Source organism: Notamacropus eugenii, chromosome 3 (assembly GCF_028372415.1).
Source record: "Notamacropus eugenii isolate mMacEug1 chromosome 3, mMacEug1.pri_v2, whole genome shotgun sequence".
NCBI classification, from domain to species: Eukaryota; Metazoa; Chordata; class Mammalia; order Diprotodontia; family Macropodidae; genus Notamacropus; species Notamacropus eugenii.
In genome coordinates, this window is record NC_092874.1 from 326,644,046 (window position 1) to 326,666,361 (window position 22,316).

Genomic DNA, 22,316 nt, shown 5'->3' on the forward strand with positions numbered 1-22,316 from the left:
AAAGACTGTAATGAAAGTCATTGCAGCTTATGCATCAATATCTGTTGCTAAGGATCCATGGGTACAGAAATTCTACAGATAATTCAATAAGGCCTACCAAATTACATTTGATTAGATTAGAAATATGACATTCTGTTCTGTATAAAGGGAAAAATGACCACAACCAAAAATTTGTCCATTCAGGTGCTAGGAAAGGGGAAGAAACTTTTCCATTAGAGGTAGGATGTCTTGTGGAGGAGATGAGAAGAAAAAGCATTCATATACCAGAAACTATACTAAAACTTTTTTGTTCTGTTTTTACAAATATCTCGTTTGAGATTCACAACAGCCTGTGAGGTACTTGCCATTATTCCCATTTTACAGATGAGGCAAGTAAGGCAAAAGTTAAGTGGCTTGCCCAAAGTCATATGGGAGTAAATGAGACCTGATTTGAACTTGTCTTTCTCATTCCTATTCCAATGCTTTATCTATTGCACTACCACTGAGGAAATGTGTATTCTTCCTAGGTGATTTTTGAAATTTTAAATGGATCAAAAAGATTGTTGTGACAGTTGTATGGTAAATGCACCTGGACAGGTGGTGCTGTCTTGTAATGAATAATACAATGAGGCTGTGAAGGTTTGAATCTATGACATCCATGCAAAAATAAAAATCCCTTAAGTGCTGAACCTTATAACATATGTGGCTTCTAAAGTGAAAATGATGAATATTATAGCAGGCATGTATTTTTAATAGCCATCCTGAATAAGATTAATAGTGTTGAAGCATGCCAGATGGTTGCCCACAATCAATTTATCACTTCAAACCCCAAACTGTGGGAGGATCTAAGATAAGCTATACTTTCAATAGACCACAGAAATGTTGTGAATGATCAACATAAAGCCATAAACATATGAAACTAATCAAAGATGCATGGCTGATACCATAACATAAAATATAAGAGACTTATATTACTCTCTACATCTCATTATATTTTGTATAGCTCTCAAACCATTGGGGGCTCCAATATGTGAAGAATATAGGCTACATTTAAGGCAATTACAGTCTGTAGAAGCAGGTTACCTCTTTTTCAAGAGGCCTTAAAGAGGAATAGAAAGATGAGGAGTGTATTGTATTGGCTGAATGAAGATGTTTACATATTGCACAAATCTCCATAAGAAAATTTTCCAAATAACAGAACCATGGTACCAGGTGTACATCAGGCCAACCTAAATGTTAGTCAGTTATAGAAGTACAAGTTTATTTTAAGTCCATCTTAATGGAAATATACATACACATGCAAATATGTGTGTATACATATGTGTGTATATTCAAAGCATTCTAAGCAGTTAGTTGGAAAGTTAAAGACAGTTCAGTCCTGACCTATGTTCTCACATCAGTATTTGACATAGGTAGGGTAACTGAAAAAATCCAGAGATACCTCCATGGGAAAGCATTTTTAAGAAATTCCAACAATAAACTTCTAAGCCAAAACAGATCTACCATTTTGTTATCAATATTCCAGGGAAGGCTGAAGTTGTTCAATGGTCCCATTAGTTCCTAAAATCAAACATGTAGTATTATTTTATGGGTCAAAACACATTTTACTACACCAATGAGCTTTGGGAAATTTTAGATAACGATAGAAATTGCTATTGTTGTATGGACTACCATAATCAACAAATGGGTTTGCTCCTACAAATTCTTTAGTGACATGAAAACTATTTATGACAACAGCCTCTAAAGAAAACAAACAAAAAATATTAATACTATCTATGCCTGAAGTGACTATGTGCAGCTAAGATCAAAGGAAAACCTGAAAAGTGATATGAACAGACTTTTTGATGGATGGAATATTTATTGTGACAGAGGTTATGACTGGTTTTCAGTAGATTGCTCATAAATGGAAAGATATTGACAGAGCAGAGGTCACAAAGACTTTTTACTCAAAACAGCTATAAAATGTAAAGCTCAGTCAGCATCTTGTTTATAGAATAGGAAATATACTTCAAAACCATGGACAGAGGCAGAAAATTATTCTGGTCAGATAAGTAGGATGACATATATAGTTTCACAATAGGTTCAAGAAGACCATCTAGTGAATCTCTAGGTTTGGAAAGTGGCAAAAGTCTACCAAGAGATAAATGACATCCAGCTTCAACATACAATTATTATGTCTCCAGGGCCTCCAGCCCTTGAGGGAAGAAAGTCTCTCAAAGATACAATACCTCCCAGAATACAGTGTGCCCTCCCTAATAATACTACATTTGAAATAGGAAATTATACAGATTCGAATTGCTTTACCCTTGAGAAGGGCAAAAATTCACTCTATGAACAAGATGATATTGACTCTGAACTGCATCACTTTGAGCAAGAAACTTCAAGCCAAGTCATGCTGTGGGTGAATAATGTCAAGCCTCTGAGGAAGTCTTTCCATTTCACTACAAGATGAGGTGCTACTGCTATTGTTGGGAATGCCAGCAGATGTACCAATCAGCAGTGCTCCATACCCTGCTGACCTAACGGGTGGATTAAATTCTTTCTGTATGTAAATGGACATAGTATATGCACAACATGTTGGGGGGCCATTAATTGAGTTATATCTCCACCCATAAAAATTTGATACCAGCTGTGCCACTTATGGTAAGTCTTACAGCATGTCTGTGGGTAAATGAGACCTCAGCACCAGCATCTGTGAAAAAGGAAGAAAGATGGCCCTAGATGAACCTCTTCCATTCTACTTTGGTGAAGGTCTGTCTATGCCCTCAGAAAAGTAGAAAAAGGTAAAGGAAAAAAAATTCTTTTCCTTAGACTTTAAAGACTCTCACATGTACCAAGATTACTACAGAAAACAGACAGGAAGAAGTTTAACAGATTTTTATGGCACCCTAAGGATGTATATGGAGGATACAAGAGGGCTATTCTGAAGTGTCTTTAGAAAGGCTGTGCTCCTTTTCAGAAAGGATTTGCTAATGACAAAGCTTCACATGAAAGCAGCCATTAAAAAACATTACTAGGACATGCTAGGTCATGTAGTCAACATCATTTCCAGTAAGTAATCAGAGCAGAGGAAAGAAGGATTCATGTACATTAAGAGAATACAGAGAAAATAGGAGAGTTGTGGTATCTCCCAGAAGCAGAAAAGTACAAAGCAGGTCAAGTCAGGCACTCCAGGCAATTCAAGCCTTTTAAAAAGAAGATTCAGAAAAGAAGGGTCACTCATCAAAATAAGACATAGTACATTAGAAAGCATAGCCCCAAATCCACTAAAAGGAACAACTTTTAAAGGAAAGGCACATCAATGATAGTGTTTGTACACTGGGGAGTAGAAGAATTCACCAAGTTCTCATTGGACCTATTTCAACTTTCACCCACACAAATGTGCTTTGAAAGAAGTATTCATGTGAAATGCCCCTGAAGGTTACTTTACCACAATTTCTCCTTTTGGAATTTTACATAGATGGCAATGATAAGATTGTTCATATCTAAACAATAATCTGCTCTTCATGACTTGCAAAATCATGAAGAAAGATGAGTACACCTTTGAATAATTACCCCATCACCTCTATTTGCACCCAGCTCTATGTGACTGGGGGTGACTGGTTTGTCAGACAGAGCAACAACTTTGCCACCTACAGGGCTTTCATTGAGTCAGTGCCCAATTACAGCAGTAACATGCTGGTGACACAGTTTTTGGCTTAGGAGGGGTTTATAAAGACACAGCAGGTCACCATGAAGATGTGGACCCAGAGGGAGATAATGATGGGTTTGTGAACTGAACGCAATTGACAGCCAGAAGCAGAAAATTGGCACTCCTGCACCATCTGCACAGACACGTTTTTTATTTCTTTTGCCCAAGAAAAACGATTGCTCAACAGTGTGGATGTCAAAATCAAGCTGGGGAGAGGTAAGGATGCCTTCTGTGTGACAACTGCAGAATGAGTTTAAGTCAAAGCACACATCCTTTTAGCATCTCACTGTCAAGAGAGTCCAGGTGGTCCACACAGTGTTCATCTAGGCCAAATCAAAGTTCATTTATCTCCAGTTCCAAGTCTTATAAGAACTGTGTGGCAAGGAAAAAGTTGAGCACCCCAAGAGGCACCCCAGTGTATAATCAGGAGAATCTATGCCTGGGTGAGCTGCTGAAAATGGTTATCTTGAGGTTTGTGGATAAAAATGGAGGGCTGAGCAAAAATTCCAGGGAAAGGAAGCCAACTCTATACTATCCTACTGAAAGGAAACCAAATTATTAAAATCCAAGCAGATCACCTCTGCAAAATCCAGAGGGGTAGAGAGATTTGTAAATTCCAGAGGAACCATCATTGACTTATTAAAATTTGCAAAGCAGAGGCAATGTTCCCAAATTAGGAGTGAATGAGGCAGCCTAGCTCTCAGGACAGATTTATATACTCAGTAGAATGGTAGGACCAAATAGAATGATTGAATCAGTGGACAAAGAAAACATCCTGATGCTATGTCACTGTGAGGAAAATTCTCATGTGATATCAAAGGGGAAGGGTAATAGGGAGAGAATGGGACAGTTTACCATATAATGTCTCAAGGAGGTAAAAAAAAAAAGCCTAGGATAGTCTCCACGTCATTTCACAGGGTAAATGGTATCATAGGATTGAGGCAAATGATTTCACAAGGGATGGGAAGATTGGGAATATTTTTTGCTTGACCATTCAGAAACAAGACTGATGAGTTTGAATTAATAAGTGAGAGCATACCATTTTCCTCCAAAGGGAATTTTAGTTTTATTAGAAGACTTTTCAAGACTAGAAAGCCTTAAAACAAGAGTTATGAATAAAGGTTTATAACTATTTCCCATGAAAAATAAAAAACAATGTGAGGAAAAGAGACATCTTTTGAGCACATCTAAGCCATACTTATCCACCATTTGCCCACTCGTTAATGTATAGGTGACTTTGGGTACTACAAGGGTGATACCCTGCTGATGTTATTTGGGAAGCTGACCTATAATCAGATCACTATGAATTTTCATACTGAATTATTATGCCCCAGAAAAAAATTACTTGGGTGCTTAATTAGTGTGATTGTTCAAAATTAAATTAATGATGATTGCTAAATGGGAAGGGAGGAAGGAAGGAAGGAAGGAAGGAAGGAAGGAAGGAAGGAAGGAAGGAAGGAAGGAAGGAAGGAAGGAAGGAAGGAAGGAAGGAAGGAAGGAAAGAACAAAGGAAGGAAGGAAAGAAGGAAGGGAGGAAGGGAGGGAGGGAGGGAGGAATCTTCCTTTCTGAAAAGGAAGGTTTGAATGTCAAGATATATTAGAATCGAACATATAATAAACATCAAGGAATAACTGATTCTTATTGAACAATGAGATTAACCCAAAATGGAATAGAGAGAGGAGAAAATAGGGGCTACAGTAAGGTAATGGAATAAAGGAAGAGAAGAAAATACTTATAAAGTTTTGTTCCTTGGTATCATTCAACTTGTTCTTTCATTCGTGATTAACTAGACTTCAGGATAATAGATCACAACAGAGAAAAGATTGAAGATTTACATTATCAACAACTCTTGCAGCTCTGTACTCAACAAGGGAATAAGTACTTCCTGGAGTGGTATTTCTTTATTATTGAATCAGAAGTCCTTTAGAATCAATTTAAGAACTTGAGAAAAAATATAAGTCATTTTAGGAAGGAGAAGAGGCCAGTTGCCCAGCATGCCACCATCTCAAAAATTATCTTAATTCATCTTCATTTCTCAATAACTTTGTCCATAAAAGGTAAGAAAAATCAGAGTGCTGGTTTATTATGTGGCTCTTTGTGAATTTTGTTCCTAAAAGGTGTCTTGTCTTAATCAAAGGCATTAATAAAATTAAGATATTTGATGATTTTCCCATTGAGAAATGTTTTGCAAATTTCATTTGCTAAAGATCTATAATGAAGGTATAACCTTTTAAGCTTAAAATTACCTTTGTAGTAAGGTATACACTGAAATATACTCCAGGAAGTAGCTAATTGTTCTTTTCTACTATGAACATTGGCCTAAATTCCTTGAATATATGTGTGTGTTTAGATATATAGATGTATGTATATGTATGTGTGTATATGTACATATATATATATATAATCAAGACGCCTTCTGTAATATGTTATGAATGATGTTAAAACCATTCTCAATGATAACTTATAATCCTCACAGATTGTCCTTTGTTCTCTCAAAAGATTTATGACATCAAGAAGGTGATGTCTTGAGTTGCAAGTTAACCAGATTTAGGTGAGACATGACTGTAAAAAGTCATCAGACTCAGAGCTCTCTCCTCCAGAGTCATATGGGTCCAATGGCAAGACATAGATCAGGACAACTAGAAATGGTTCCCAACTTATAATCCTAAAGAGGACTGGATGGAGTGAGAGGCTCTGGGTTCAAAACTGAAGCTATAATGCTAACTCTATGAGGTTAAGCAAGCTACTTTGCCTCTATGTGTCTCAGGTTCTTCATCTGTAGAATAAGGAGATTAGCCTAAGTGACCACTGAGGTCTTTTCCAGCTCAAAACCAATGATTATATGTGTGTGATGCTACCTTCCTTAGTTTCCAATTAAATATCATTTCATTATTCCAGAATTTTATCTGCAGTTTAACAATGACTAATAAAATGATGCATGGACCACTTATTAATTCTGAAATTCCTTTATCTCATCATAATCTGTTATGATTTTCTTCCTCTACCTTGTATCCCTTAACCCCATTCTTCATTCTCATTATGATCTCCAATCCCTCTGCCCATCAATTCTTTCTCAGGCTGTCATCTCTACAATAGCTGCACTCTCTTCTCATCATCATCTTGACTCCTTGGTGAAACAGTTAAACTTACATTGTCCTCTTCTCTGGAGTCCTTGTTCTCTTGTCCTCTTGTCCCCTTATCATATGGAAGATCCAGCTCTGCCAAGCCTCAGCCTTGGAGTGCTTCCCATAAACCACTGCCTTCACTATTGGGTTTGCATGTTTTGAAGAACAGGTATTTGTCTCATTGAAACTGTGTGTGAAGAACTTGCTATGTGTCTGTATTAGTAAGCACTCCAACATACACAGGAAGGGGCTGCTATCACAGGTTCTTAGATCTGCATTCATAAAAAGAAAGCAACTTTCAAGGGGTTAACAATGACTTTAATCAAGCACATGTATCATTCCTTTAACCAAGTACATATATCATTCAGTTAGTTCAGGGAGTCAGCACCCTAAATTTCAAAGAAAATACAAAGAAATCAGAAGATCAACAGACATAGCTTCCTCTGCCTGATTTCAACAGACAATTGGACCCCAACTGTCTGATCATAGTTACCAAAGAGGGAAGCATGACATCTGGGTTCTGAAAGCCAGGGGGCTTCCCAGAGTCCTCATCTGGCATTCAAACCTTATTACCAAAACTGAACCCCAAAGTAAAACCTCAACTCAGAGTATTTATGCCTTTTTCAGAGCCAGAGGGTATCATAACCCTTTAACACAGTCCTCAATAGAAAAAAATAAAAGGTACTTGGGACTTTCCTACAAAACAACTCCTCTAATCAAGCTTTCACAACAGGCAGGTCCCTCAATGGATGAGAAAGCTCTTTAATCACATTAAAATAATTAACAATACAAATACATTGTTTCTAGTTAAAGAAACTCTTGTTTCTGTACTTTACTCATTGTAAAGGCTCTTGATTGAAAAAGACAAGATTCAGAGGCACTTGATTATACTAAAACAAAAACAGCAAAAGATCCTATTTTGATTGCCATCACAGTATCTGTGTATTCTGAAGAAAAGATGTTTCTGTCTCTCCATGTCTGCTTCTGAAGAACATATTTATCCTGCATATAGCGTATATGTACATTTTGCTTTCTTGCTGTCTTCCCCACTAGATTATGAGTTCCTTTAGAGGAGGAGTTATCTTCTGCCTTTCCTTTTATCCCCAGTACTTACAATTGGTGCCTGACACATAGTAGGAAGTTAATACATGCTTTTTGACTGAATGACTACTCACAATGCTGTGGAACAATGGAAGAGAAAATGACAAAATATCTAATACTGATTTGTTGCAAAGTAATCCTTTTACATTTCTCTAATCCATTCACAATCCTACTCACCATAATGACTTTTAAAAATCTTTTTATCCTTCCTCAAAACTCCCTTTGCTCCCTCTCCACCTCATCCTCTCAGCTGAGAAACTTGCCTTATACTTCACTGGAAAAAATGAGGTCATTTTCTAAGAGCTCCCTCTTTCCCCCTCCTCTTCAACCCACCTCACTCACCCAGATTCAGTGACATTGGCCTCCTTCCGCTCAAAAACCAATCCATCTTCTGACTCTAGGAATTTTCACTGGCTATCTATAACACCTGGAGTTCTCTCCTTCCTCTTCTCTGTGTGGCTACCTTGGTTTTCTTTGTGTCAGTTAGTCTCACTTTCTTCAATAAACCTTTCCTGGTCCTCCTTTTTCCTATAACTTCCCTCCGAGATTATCTCCAACCTGAATATATTTTGTTTCTACATAGTTGTTTCTCCCCCATTAGACTGAATTCCTGGAGGTCAAGGACTCTTTTCCTTTCTTTGTATCCCTAGTGCTTATTAATACAATGTCTGGCTTGTTGATTTGACTTAGGTCTTTTGAAAACTTGTCCCAGATATCTATACTTTATTTTCTTTAATTAAGATAATTAATAAACAACCAAGAGTGGAAAATGGCAAAATTTTAAAGTTAGTATGTATCTCAGTGACTTTCTAGTCCAATTCTTATCCAAAAAGAACCCCATATGATAAAATATAATGCAAGTGATCATCTAATCTCTCCTTGAGATCTCCACTGAAGTGCAATCGATTACCTCCTGAGGCAGCCAGTTCTAACTGTTGTAAAATTGTTGTTGCTATTTTCTTAGACATCAAGGTTAAATTTACCTCTTTACAAGTTCTATCCTTTGCTCCTAGTTCTGCCTTATGGGACAAAACGAGCAGTCTTCCACATGGCAACTCTTCAAATGTTTGAACATAACTATCATGTCCCTGCAGTCCTTCCCACTTCCTGAGTTTTCTTTTCTCTAGCCTAAACATCCTATTCTTATTCTGCAATGGATGCATAGTCAAAGGATATGAGTAGGTAGCTTTCAGTGGAAGAAATCAAAGCTATCAATAGGCTCATGAAAAAATGCTATAAATCACTAATACTTAAGGAAATGCAAATTAACACAACTCTGATATAACACTTCAACCCATTAAATTAGCTTAGATGACAAAAGGAAAATTACAGGTGGAGAGGATTTGGGAAATCAAGTACACTAATGCACTGCTGATGAAAGTATGAACTAGTTCACCCATTCTGGAAAACAATTTGGAACTATGAACAAAAAAATTATTAAATTGTACATACTCTTTGACCCTTGGATAACACTGGTAGGTCTATACCTCAAAGAGATCAAATAAAAAGGAAAAAGATCCATATTTTTAGGAACTCTTTTTGTGGTGTTAAAGAATTGGAAACTGAGAAGATGAGATCAATTAAAAAATCCTGAACAAGTTATAGTATATGATTGTGATGGAGTACTACTGTGCTATAAGAAACAGTAAGCAGAATGATTTCAGAAAAACATGGAAAGATATATAAACTGATGCAAAGTGATATGAGCAGAACCAGGACAACAATATACATAGTAACAGTAATATTGTAAAGATAATGAACTATGAAACTATTAGTAACTCTGATCAACACAATGACCCACCACAGTTACAAAGGTATCATGGTGAATCATATCCTCCACTTCCAGACAGAATTGATGGACTGAGTACACAGTGAAGTCTATTTTTTTCTCTTTCTTTTTCTTGTTCTTTGTTTTTAACATGGCTAATGTAGACATTTGATTTGCACAACCATATATATTTGTAGTGAGCTTTGTTTTTCTTGGCTTCGCAAAGGATGAAGAGGGGAAAACAGGGAGAGAATTTGAAATGAAATAAAAAAATTAGAAAAAATCATACTTCTTTCAGCCAGGCTTCATATGGTGGAAACTCAGTTAAATGTCCTTCACTGAACATTCTCTTGCTTATCAATGTTATTCAAATACTGTAGCCAGAACTCAGCACAGTACTCCAGATGCTGTCTGATCAGTGAAGGGTACAAGCACATTATCACCTTCTTATTCCAGGAAGTTATGTTTCTCTTAATGCAGGCCAAGATCAAATTAGATTTTTTTTGGCTGACATATCAAGCATGTGATGACACATAGTGAGTTTGCAATCCACCTAAATCTCCATATCTTCTTTCAGACAAACCATGGCTAATCATTTTTTTTAAAAAACTCAGATGAAACTTTGCATCCTTATTAATGGCTAGTACTTATATAAAGCTTTAAGCAAAGCAATCACATAAGTTTTCTTATTTGATATTCACACCAACCTTGGGAAGTAGATACAATTTTTGTCTCCATTTTACAGATAAGGAAACTGAGATTGTGAGAGGTTACTGAGTGAGACTTGTCTAGGGTCACACAGCTAACAAGTGTCTGAGAGAAGATTAGAATTAAATTCTTCCTAACACCAATTCCAATGCTCTATCCACTGTGAATTTTATTTGATTCAACCCAATACTCTAGCCTGTCAGATCTTTTGGAATTATCACTCTGTAACCCAATGTGGTAGCTAGTCCTTCTTAGGTTAATGTCACTTTCAAATTACCCCACTACCTTTCCATGAGAATAAATATAGTTAATGTCCCAAATCACCCGCCAACTTTCCAGTTAAAAAAAAAAGTACAACCTCATCCCTATTGCCGCTTCCCCATATGACCTCTCCAGTTCGTGTGGAAGAGTACCCTTTCTTTTTTCTCCACCACTTCAAAAAGACATTCCTGCAAGGAGAAAAGTCAACACCTCAGTTCCTTTGTCTTCATTATATTTCACTCACCAGGGCAGCTAGATGGTACAGTGGATAGAGCACTAGTGCAGGAGTCAGGAGGACCTGAGCTTAAATCTCACCTCAGACACTTGACACTCACTAGCTGTGTGACCTTGGGTAAGTCACTTAACCCCAATTGCCTCATCCTGGGTCATCTCCAATCACCCTGATGAATATCTGGTCAGTGGAATCAGATGGCTCTGAAGGAGAAGTGAGGCTGGTGACTTACACAGCCCTCCCTCACTCAAAACAAAGTCAAGTGCAAGTCATGTTATCATTTCTCTGATGGCATGGTCTTCTTAGGCAAAGAAGGATGAACATACAGTATTTCACTCACCATTCTTTAAGGCAGCATTTCGATAGTATCCATATAATGACTGTGTGCAAGTGATATCTTAGGTGATGGACAAAAAAGTGGTAGCCTCTTTCAAAATGTTTTGCCTCCTTAAATGTACCTTAATGTCATCTTGTTAACTCTACTGTGTATAGGGTCTTCCATTGTAGCTTTTTCTGCTTTCTTTTCCTCATTCTCTCTGTTTCTCTTATATCTCTCTGTCTCTGTGTGTATCTCTGTTTCCTCTGTCTCTCAGTTTCTCTATCTCTGTGTTTGTCTGCCTCTGTCTCTCTGTATATGTATCTCTATCTCTATGTCTGTCTCTCTGTCTCATAGATAAATGCATGCACTGTATATATATGTGAGTATTATTATGTATATCTGTATACATGTATGTATACATATCAGTACAAAATATACACAAAGTTAATTCAAGACAATTACGAGGTGGAAGTGGGTACACTAGCAGATGGAAGGATGAAGGAAGACCTTATGTGGCTCTGGAACTGAGTTTTGAAGGAAGGAATTCTCAAAGGTAGAGGTGAGGAGAGGAGTACTTTCCAGGAAGTTGGGCAGGCTGTACAAATAGCAGTATGGATGATAGCATGCCAGAGCAGTAAGATCACAGGGTACCTGAAGGGTACACAAAAAGACCCAGAAAGACAGACTAGACTCCAACTGAATAGGTCTAAAATGTCAAACAGAAGAGTCTGTATTGAATCCTGACAGAAAGAGGGAACCCCTAGATCCTCTTGAACATGACATCCAGTTTGAAATGTCCAAAAAACAATTGTTGATGTGGACATGGAGATGAACAGAGACAAGGGCAGAATATTTTCTGAGTAGATATAAATCAATCTGACAGAACCAGAGTTATCTGTATACACCTTACCTCTTTTACCCTCTACTATACTGTAATCTCCATGAAATTTTCATCTTATTTGCTTAATAACTATTTAATGTTAATTTAATGACCATATTAGATGACAGTCAAAATATGATCAAACCAATTTACATGTCCAAGGTCACTCATTTAAAAAGTACCAGAGGTGGGACTTGAACCTAGACCTCTTAATTCCTAGTCCATTATTCCATCTATGTTTTGTCTATCAATATAATTTACTTGTATATCTCCCTAAGGACACAAAGCATTGTGTTGCGCATAATAGCTGCTCAATAAATGTTGATGATTGAGCTACCATATTAAAGAATTGTAAAATGATAGAGATTTCAAAAAAGATTGACTAGGTGGTTTATAATAGCATACTAAAAATGTAATAACAGCATACTAAAGGGAACAGGAGGAAGGTTTGAATCTGCTTTTCATGTTTGGAGAGTCATTTCCCCAGATCAGGGCTGGGTCTCACAATGCATACTCATTACAATGGTCCCCAATTATCTTTAAGGTAAGAAGACCCTGGTTTAAATCTATGGCAAAGTCTCAAGTTGCAAGGAGCCTCAGAAATCTTCTAATCAGTCCCACTCATCCTTGAGCAAGAAATCCCTTAGTTTCTTCTTTAAGTCATCCAGTCATGGGGAACTTACCATCTTCTGGGGGTAAATTATTTCATTTTCAAATAGCTCTAAATGCTGGGATTTTTTTTCCCCTTTTCATGTACTGTTTTTCTGCTACTTTCAATAATTATTCTCAGTTCAGTTTTTGTGAAAAATCAAGTTACTGAGTTACTGTTCCAGATTAACTATGTTTTGGTACAGCTTACACTGTAACATTGGAAAATGAGAAGGCCAAAGACATACATGTCTTGCCTAGCTTTGGACCAGTCATAGATCATGTTTTATACATCATTGTATTCACTACAGCTAGGGTAGTGACTTGGACATAGTTTGCACTCAGAAAATGTGGCAAAGTAATGTGTGGTTCTCAAAAACTGGCCTAGGGACCATTAATGAAGGAAGTGAGGCTGATTTTCTGCAGCATACTTCATACTTTCAAGCTGATATTGAAATTTTCAAAGTGTAAGTCTTATCATGTAACTTGCCTACTCAAAAAGCTCCAATGGGTCCAGATCGTGCCTCTAAGATCAAGTACTCACTTTAAAAGCCATCTCAGTCTGGGCTCTAGCATATCTTTCCAGATTTATGCCTGACTCTCTCTGTGTCCTAACCAAACAAGCTCGTTTATTGTTGCTCCTAAGTACTCCATTCCTGGAAAGTTCAACTTCTACATCTCTTCTTCATAGAAGCAGCTAAGTGACTCAGTGGATAGAGTACTAGCTCTGGAGTCAGGAAGGCCTGTGTTCAAATTTAGCTCTGATATTTACTAGCTGTGTGACTCTGGGCAAATTCCTTAACCTCAAGGTCTGCCTCAGTTTTCTTATCTGTAAAACAGGAATACTAACAGCACCTACCTTCCAGGGTTGTTGTAAGGATTTTGTATATATAAATGCTAGTTATTGCTGTTATAAATTGTTATAAACAATAATACCTAACTTCCTTCAAAGCTCAGTGCCCATGACATCACCTATAGGAACTTGTTCTGATAGCTCTAGTGTCCTCTTTCTGGAAAATTAATTTGTGTGATTTAGTATTTAATTTTCTATAAAACAAAGTAAAAAAGTGCACAGCACAGAACAAACGAAAACTCACAAGAAAGCCAAGAAAAGATGGACAATTCTCAACACAACATGTATTATTCATCATATAGACTTTCTTGAAATGAAAATTTATTGTTACATATATTGAATCCCCTTTTATGTTCTGCAATGCACATGACATGCTATTTTTTTCTTTCTTACTTGGTATTTAAGTTCCAGTATTTAACTTTATGTTATATCTTTGTTTCTTTTCTCTATTCGCTACTTGTGCTCTGGCCCTTGAGTCTAAAATAAAATTTAAATTTTTTTAATTTCTATCAGCTTGTTGTCACTTCATCCCTTCTCCCAAGAGAATGTAATGTCTTTGAGGTCAGAGTCTGATTAATTTTTGTTTCATCATTATTTCATCCTGGGTACCTTGTATATTGCCCAGCACATAGTAAGCATTTAAGTACTTGTTAAACTGAGTAAGTTGTTGAGATAGTGGCCAGAAAGATGGCTTTGAATTCAGAAAGACTTGGGTGCAAATCCAGCCTTTAATATATACATGATGCATGACCATAGGCATGAGCATAGGCAAGTCACTCAGTACCCAAGGCAACTCTTTAGAACTATAAATCACAGAGGAGTGGCTGATCTGCACCAGTGAGTGGTAATGAAAATCAAAGTATTGATCAAAAAAGAGAAAGAGAGAAAATTATTATATATCAATAGCCATAAGAGAATGAATGTAAAACTAATATATGATGCTGAATTTTTTTAAAGTATTGTTACAACAAAATATTTGCTTCTCTTCCTATTAATTTCAGGGCTGTGCAGAAATAAGGTGGGGAAGTGTACTGCTGGAGTGACAAGATGAAAAATTAGGCCAAAAGGTCTTTTGCCCTCCTTGAGTAGTCAACAAACCAAAAAAAAATTGTTTTGTTTTGTTTTTTTTTAGAAATTCTGACTTGCCTAAAGCTGGCTGAAGAAATCAGTATTTCCTTCATGCACTTCCTCACGTATTTCATCTGGAAAGACTAAGTTATAGTATTTACAATGCATTTTGATAAAAAACCCAAGAAAAGTCCTTGAGTTTCCTTCTCTGGAGATATCTAAGGAAAGAATTCTTTTTTTCATCATCTAATATATTTTTCCCCCAAATACATGTAAAACAATTTTAAATTTTTTTTCCAAATTTTTTTCAAATTTCAGATTTTTTAAATGTCAAGTTCTCTCTCTCCTCTCCCCTCCCCTCATTGAGAAGGCAAGCAATTTAGCATAGGCTATACATGTATAGTCATGCAAAACATATTTAAGTAAAGAATTCTTAAAGATCATTTATCTGTGGCATAGATTGAGTTCAACGTATTCCTGAGTCAGGAAGATAGACTAAATGACCCCTTAATCTTTCTTCCAACGTGGTAATTATATCATAATTCAACAAAACCTTATCAATTGTTTTCTGGTGTATAGTCATGAACAAGAATTAAATAAAATGTCATATAGCACAGCTCCTCATTTTCTACAATTTTGTCTATTGTTTTTAAGAAAGCTTTTGACTATAATGTTGATAGATATAGAAGAATCTTAAATACCAACAGAATTGTGGATATTAGAAAACAATGACCAACAAATAGAGCCTGATTGCTACTATTTTTCCCCCCGCAGATCACAGAAGACTTCTAATGCAATGTGACAGTGGATCACAGCATTTTATAGAGGAGTAGTTCATGGACAATTAGAGAAATTATAATTAAGTCTTCCATATGCCTCAAACTCTGGAATGTGGAAGAATATTATTTACTTAAAGTAAAAAAAAAGAAGCAAAAGCAAAAGTCTCTCCTAGAATCTTATTTCAGTGTTAGTGGCAGACATTAGTAAAAGTCCCACATGAGCCACTCAAATGCTACAAGCACAGGACCAGATCCAATTTACCTTCCACTCCATCCCTGAAAGTTCAAAAACGAATTTATTTTTTCTTTTTCTTCTGTCCTTGGAAAGTGACTCCTTTGTCAGTGATGAGTTCTTTCCTATCCTCTCCAAAAGCCTCACACTGGTGTCTACAAAACCATTTTTGCAGTATACAGATTGTGGAATGCCTTTTTTTCTGCATTCTTGAACAAAATTCCATTCTTCTTTTATCCTAGAATAATACAACAAAAAAAAGTAGTCATAACAATAGCTAATGTTTATAAAAGTATTTTAACATTTTCACAGTCTTTTACATCTGTTAGATCATTCAGTCCTTAAAATAAACCTCTAAGTGAGATATCTTTATTTAAAGATGAGGAAATTAAGACTGAGATATCAAGAACAGATTCAAGGTCACACAGCTGTTAATGGAGAAGGGAAGAATCATTTGTTAATAACTGATTCAGTGCCAGGCTCTGTTCTAAATGTTTTACAAATATTATTTCATTTAATCCCCATAACTGCCCTGAGAAATAGATCCTATTACTATCCTGCAATGTTAATGACAGTTAAAGATATTCCCCACCCATTAATGGGCCTGCCCATTAAGGGAAGTTTGATTAGGGGAGATTTGTTTTGTAGGAAGGCCCACACCTTTTGTTAATTTCTAATGAGGCACTGGTTCTCAAGGGTTATGGGGTTATGATGCCCTGTGGTTCTGAAAAGTGTATACATACTCTGAGGTGAGGTTTTGTTTTGGGGCTTACTCATTGGAAGTGTTTGTTTGGCCAGATGAGACTCTGGGCAGCTGCTAAGGAGTCCCCTGGCTTTGAAAACTCAGATGTTGGTGCTTTTCTCTCTGGTAACTATGCATGTATGGTCAGACAGTTGGATCTGTCTATTGATCTGTGGTGTATGTATTGCTTACAGTCAGACAGTTGGAAGCCCTATCTGTTGGTCTTTATTTCTCTGTTTGTATTTTCTCTGAAGTTCGGGGTGCTGGCTTTTTCCTTGTTGACCCTTCAAAAGCTGTCTTTCCTTTTAGAAAAGCAGATCCAGGAACCTGTACAGCAGTCCCTCCTATGTATGCTGTGATCCTTGCTATTACATATTGATATTTTACACTTGAGGAAACAAGAGACTAAATGACTTGTCCAGGGTCACATAAATAGTAATACTTGAGGATGAATTAGAACTCAGATCTTCCTGACTCTATGTCTAACAAACCATCCACTATATCACAATATGTTAAATTGCATTCTCACAGAGATATTTTAAGCCTCTGAGATATAGGGTAAGTCAGCTCTCATTTATACAGAAACTGATCTAGGTTATCCAAGTCCTTAGCTTTTAGAATTCAATTTTAAATCTTGTTGTTGTTAATATATGTTATTTGCCTCTTCACTTTTTCTTCCTGTTCTACTAGGACTTCCACCACGGGTGGAGGAAATACAATCCTACCTAGGCTAAATTGAATCCTGCTGGCAACTTGCCCTGACTGTAGAATGGAAGCCTATCCCTTGTTAGAGGATCTAACTGTAACAAGAGAGATGGAGGAACCTAAAATTTTCAGTTTCAGGTTGACCTTTCTATTCCAATTGTCTGTAATTGGATTACTTTGCGATGTTTGTGTTCAGATGACAATTCACAGTATCCTCAAAGGGGAAGAACTGGAGGAGCTATGGAAAAAAGGAAGCCTCACCATTTCAATTTGGAGATGAGAAGCTGATGCCCAGAGAGTTGCCATAATATTTTAAATGTTGTACAGCAGTGTAGTGACAGATCATGATTAGGACATAGGCATACTGACAATTAGCCCAACATTCTTTCCACAGTAACAGGAGGAAAAAAATAAATAAATTAGGGTAGAGCATTCTTGACTTAGGAACTCTAAGTCACAAAAAATTTACATAATCCTTCTCTGGTGGTCCAGTTACAAGAATTCTTTTTCATTTCCCTCCCAGAATCCTCTGTTGTTGGGTTTGAGTCTTTTGTTTGTTTGTTTGTTTCTCTTCACCTTTGCCCCATTGGCCGTGGTCCTCTTTGAAAGTGAAGGATGATGAAAAACAACCGCAGATTCTGGCAATAGAACTGACCTTCTCTTAATGGAAATTCTCAATCTCGAAGCCAGAACTTATTCTCAGTCTCCCATCCTATCCTATTCTATGACCTCTCCTCTCCATATATTCTAGATAAGAGTCCCTCACCAAGTCTCAACTTCCTCACATGTCTTTCTGTCCTCATACATTTTTATATATCTATTGAAATATGAAGAAAGGCAAAGGAGGAGGTATTGCCAAAGAAGAATAAGAAGAAATCCCATTTCTCCATTAGAGAAGAGTAAGGAATGGGGAAAAGAAAGGGCAACAATCTTTAACACAAATGGGTGAGGAAAGAGGGAATTCTTCTAGGTACTTTCTAGATACCAGTGTGGATTCTTCTAGATACTTTCTACATACTCTTCTAGATACCATTGTTTTAGGACTGAGATGAGATTGCCATAAAAACAATAGAAAATTTCAGTATTGTTTAGTACACTTCAGGCATACTATGGGTTAAATAGATTTCTGTGCATTAGCCAAGAAACTAACCACCACAAATAATGTTGTAGCTATAGGAAATGTGCTCCTAACACACCCATTCATAAGACCATACTGAGAAAATTGACAATTGTAAAAACATCAACAAAATTCAGTCACTCAACAGGTCTACTGTGAAGTTTCACTCCTGTGGACAAACTGGTTAAGTATGAATTTGAAGTTAAATCAAACTCTGAGACACATCTCATTACACCTGACATATCACTCTTCAATATCTCTTTTTTTGCTATTCTTTCTGACACTTTTCACATGTTTATATGTTACCCTTGGTACCGCTTTCTCCCAAGGAGAAATACATATTGTGGATTAAGTTTTGCTGGGCTGAAATGAAGTTATTTGATTTGTGACAATCCACACATGGCAGAGACATTGTGTCTTTTATAAAAATTTTAATTTAACAAGCATTTATTTTTACCCTTTACCATCTATTTCTTCCCCAATTTAAAATAAAAGAGAAAAGAAAAGGAGAGAGAGAGAGAGAGAGAGAGAGAGAGAGAGAGAGAGAGAGAGAGAGAGAGAGAGAGAGAGAGAGAGAGGAGGGGAGAGGAATGGAAAAGAGGGAAAAGGAGGGGCAAAAGAAGCCCTGGTAACAGATATGTATAGTCAAACAAAATAAATCTCCACGTTATCCACATGCAAGAATGCTTTCTTTCAGAAGGTAGATAGCATAGTTTATCTCAATTCTCTGTAATTTTGATTTATCATTGTATTGATAAGAGTTCTTAGGTCTTTCACAGTGTTTTGACTTTACAAAACTCATGTTATTGTATACATTGTTCTCCTGGTTCTGCTCACTTCCCTCTGCATCAGTTCACACAAGTCTTTACAGGAAGGTGCTGTGAGATGGATTGTTGTTTTCTCCTTTAGAGGGAGAAAAATAAAGGACTCTAGAAGTAAGGAAGGGTACATAGGTTTGAACTGAATGCCTCTGACACTGCAATGGGCATTCAGTTTAGCTTTTGGTCAGGGATTCAAACAAAAATTGGATGGAATGGAGAGTGGAAAAAAAAGACTAGAGATCTGAAACGAAGCAACTGAGGTAGCAGCATGATAAATAATGATGCAGCCTGATGTTTAGTAGAGGAAGGTAAGCCTAAAGTTGGCTGATCTTTGTAGGACTGCTTCTTTGAAAGAACTGACAACAGAAAGTGCTTTTACCTGTTCCTCTTTCCCTCTCTAGCCCTCTTTTGGAGGGTTCATGCTAAGCCTAAGGCTTATCTAATTGTTGTTCTCGTTGACATTGTTTTAGTTTGCTAACTCTGCCATTTAATTGGCAGTAATGCCAGCTTGGAGAGTGATCAATCATAGTTGCTTTTAATCTGTGTGCTTTGTTACTGTGCAAGAGAAACCAGAAAGAAAGGGGTTGTGTCTAGGTGAGGTATACAAATGGGAAAATGAAACAGAGAACACAGACTCCTTGAATTGGGTGGGGGAAAGAGGGAGATGGAGAGAGTTAGCTTTCTCTGCCTGGGAGCCCCTGAGCTATATAAGAGAAATTTTATGATTTCCATATTTTATCCCTTCTTCACAACAGAGTAGAGACTACGTGCATTCGGGCTTTCTTCTCCTAAGCTATAAAAAGAGCTTAAAATAGTATGTTGGCTGTCTAGGTGGTTGTGGCAGTTAAGTTACCCTTCAAAACTTTATTCTCCTCTATGGATACACAGAGAAAAGCCTCTGTAAGGGTGGCTTCAAGGACAGCAAATAGAGAGTAGGCCATACCTGCTGGGATTTGGGGAATGGTTGGATAAGACTTGTGATACTAATATTCTAATGATAGTAAGATTGGTAAGGCTAATGTTCCAAGGGTGGGGGCCAGAGGAAAATGAGTAGCTTTACCTCCTAGACTAGGCTAGCAGAATTTTTTTCACCTTGTAAAAACTACCCTTAGAGACACATTACTATGTGTATTTAATCTCCCATTAGATATATGGCAGCTTGTAGCCAACTACACCTATATATTCAGGACAGGAAGGTGGATGGACAAGAGGAAGATAATGACCTTGCCCTCTGGGTTTACCTTCTATCTTCTACAGCTGCTGAAGTGTTCAGAATAATATTTCTTTTTACATTTTTTCCTGACAGGACCCTTTCTGAGGATGTAGAGTCTTTGAAAGTTAGTTTTGGCAGGAATGAGAAAATCTAGAAATATGCCTTGCAGCCCTTAAAAAGACCAAGAGTTTGAGCTTTATAGCTACTGCAAATCATGCAGAAGTCTGAGCAGAAAGCCCAGTGAAGACAACATGTAGTCTTTCCAGTGAGCACATTAAAAAACTGACAGCTATAATGCTGTAGTTTTCATCGCACAGTTGTCGATAGTTGACCAAGAGTAACTTTAACCTACTTCACATGCTGTGAAGTCTTTGAAGACAATCTTCATCTTATCTCCTCCTTTGCTCCCACTGTAAAGAGATACTGTTTTCCAAGGTCACCTAGAAGAAACTCAATTTGTAGCCTTGATCCCATCCGCTCTCACGTCCTGTAGGAGTTCATCTCCTTGACCATCTCTGATCTCTCTCTAATTTTCTATCTCTAAAGCCCTTTTCTCAATCTTCATCTTTCTTGAGCTCTCTGCAATAACAGTAATAATAACAGTTATGAAGCCATCAAACTATTGTTGATCATCTCTTGATTAGTATTCTTTACTCTTTTTTTCTAACCATTATTCTTTCCTGGTCCTCCTCTCACTAGTCTTGCTCAGTCTCCTGTGCTGAATTTTCATCCATAAGTTTGGCTTTTGCTCAAAGTTCTCTTCTGGTTCCTTTTCTCTTTTTCCTCTACATGCCAGCTCCATGTGGTCAATTTTTATCTGTATGAAGATGATTCTTAGACCTATTCATCCACCTGTCATGTAGTGTAGAGCTCCTGTCTTACATTATCAACTGTCACTTGGACATTTCAGACTAGATATCCCATAGGCATCTCCAGCTTAATTTGTTCAAAACTTTATCTCTCTTCCCAAACCTTTCTCTCTTCTGACCTTTTCTTTTATGCTAAGGTCCCTATAATCCTCCCACTCATCACTCCAGGCTCACTATCTCATTTTAATCTTTGTCTTCTCATTCTCCCTTATCAAAATCATTGCAGATTCTCTCTACTTACATAGACTATTCTTCTATTTTTCCCTCCCTTCATCTCTGTCTCACCCTCATGAAGCACTCATAATATTTCTCAAGAACTTTTACAAAGTCCTTCTAAGTGGACTTTCTGTGTCAGGTCTCTCCCCATTCCAATCTATACTCCACTCAGCCAAAATGATTTTTCTGAAATATAGGTATGAATATGTCATGCACCCTACTCATTAAACTCCAACAATTTCTTTTTACCTCTGATATCAAACATAAAGTCCTCTATTTGGGTTTTAAAGCTCTTCACAACCTGGTCTTTGACTATTTTTCTAGTCTTACAAGTTATCTTCCTCCAAATATTTACCAAAGCAGCCTTTTTTGCTTGTTACTTGCATATAATAATCAATCTCCCATCACTTTTTCTTTCATTTATTTTTAATTTTCAACATTCATTTCCACAAGATTTTGAGTTCTAAATTTTCTCCATTTCTCCCCTCCCCCATCCCAAAACACCATGCATTCTGATTATCCCTTCCCCCTTCTATCACTCCCTCCCCTTCCCTTATCCCCATCTTCTGTCTTTCCTTGTAGGGCAAGATAGATTTCTATGCCCCATTACCTATATTTCTTATTTCCCAGTTGCATGCAAAAACAATTGTCAACTTTTGTTCCTAAAATTTTGAGTTCCAACTTCTTTCCCTTCCTCCCTCCCCACTCATCACCACTGAGAAGGAAGGCAATTCAATATAGGTTACATATGTGTAGTTATGCAAAAAGTTATGCAAAAGATTTCCATAATAGTCATGTTGTGAAAGACTAACAATATGTCCCTCCATCCTATCTTGCCCCCCATTTATCCTATTCTCTCTTTTGACCTTGTCCCTCCCCAAAAATGTTTACTTCTAATTAGTTCCTCCTCCTATTTGCCCTCCCTTCTATCATCCTTCCATACCCTACTTACTCCCTTCTCCCCTACTTTCCTATAGCGTAAGATAGA

At 37.1% G+C, this 22,316-nt stretch overlaps 1 protein-coding gene across 1 annotated transcript in view; it reads right to left on the bottom strand.

The window, feature by feature from the left end:
- Nucleotides 1–22,316, bottom strand: part of LRRC2 (leucine rich repeat containing 2) — a 183,745-nt gene that overhangs the window by 99,116 nt on the left and 62,313 nt on the right. The window contains exon 3 of the mRNA XM_072596867.1: nucleotides 15,676–15,883. Coding sequence (XP_072452968.1) covers nucleotides 15,676–15,883 — 208 coding nt within the window. The remainder of the gene's footprint in view (nucleotides 1–15,675; nucleotides 15,884–22,316) is intronic.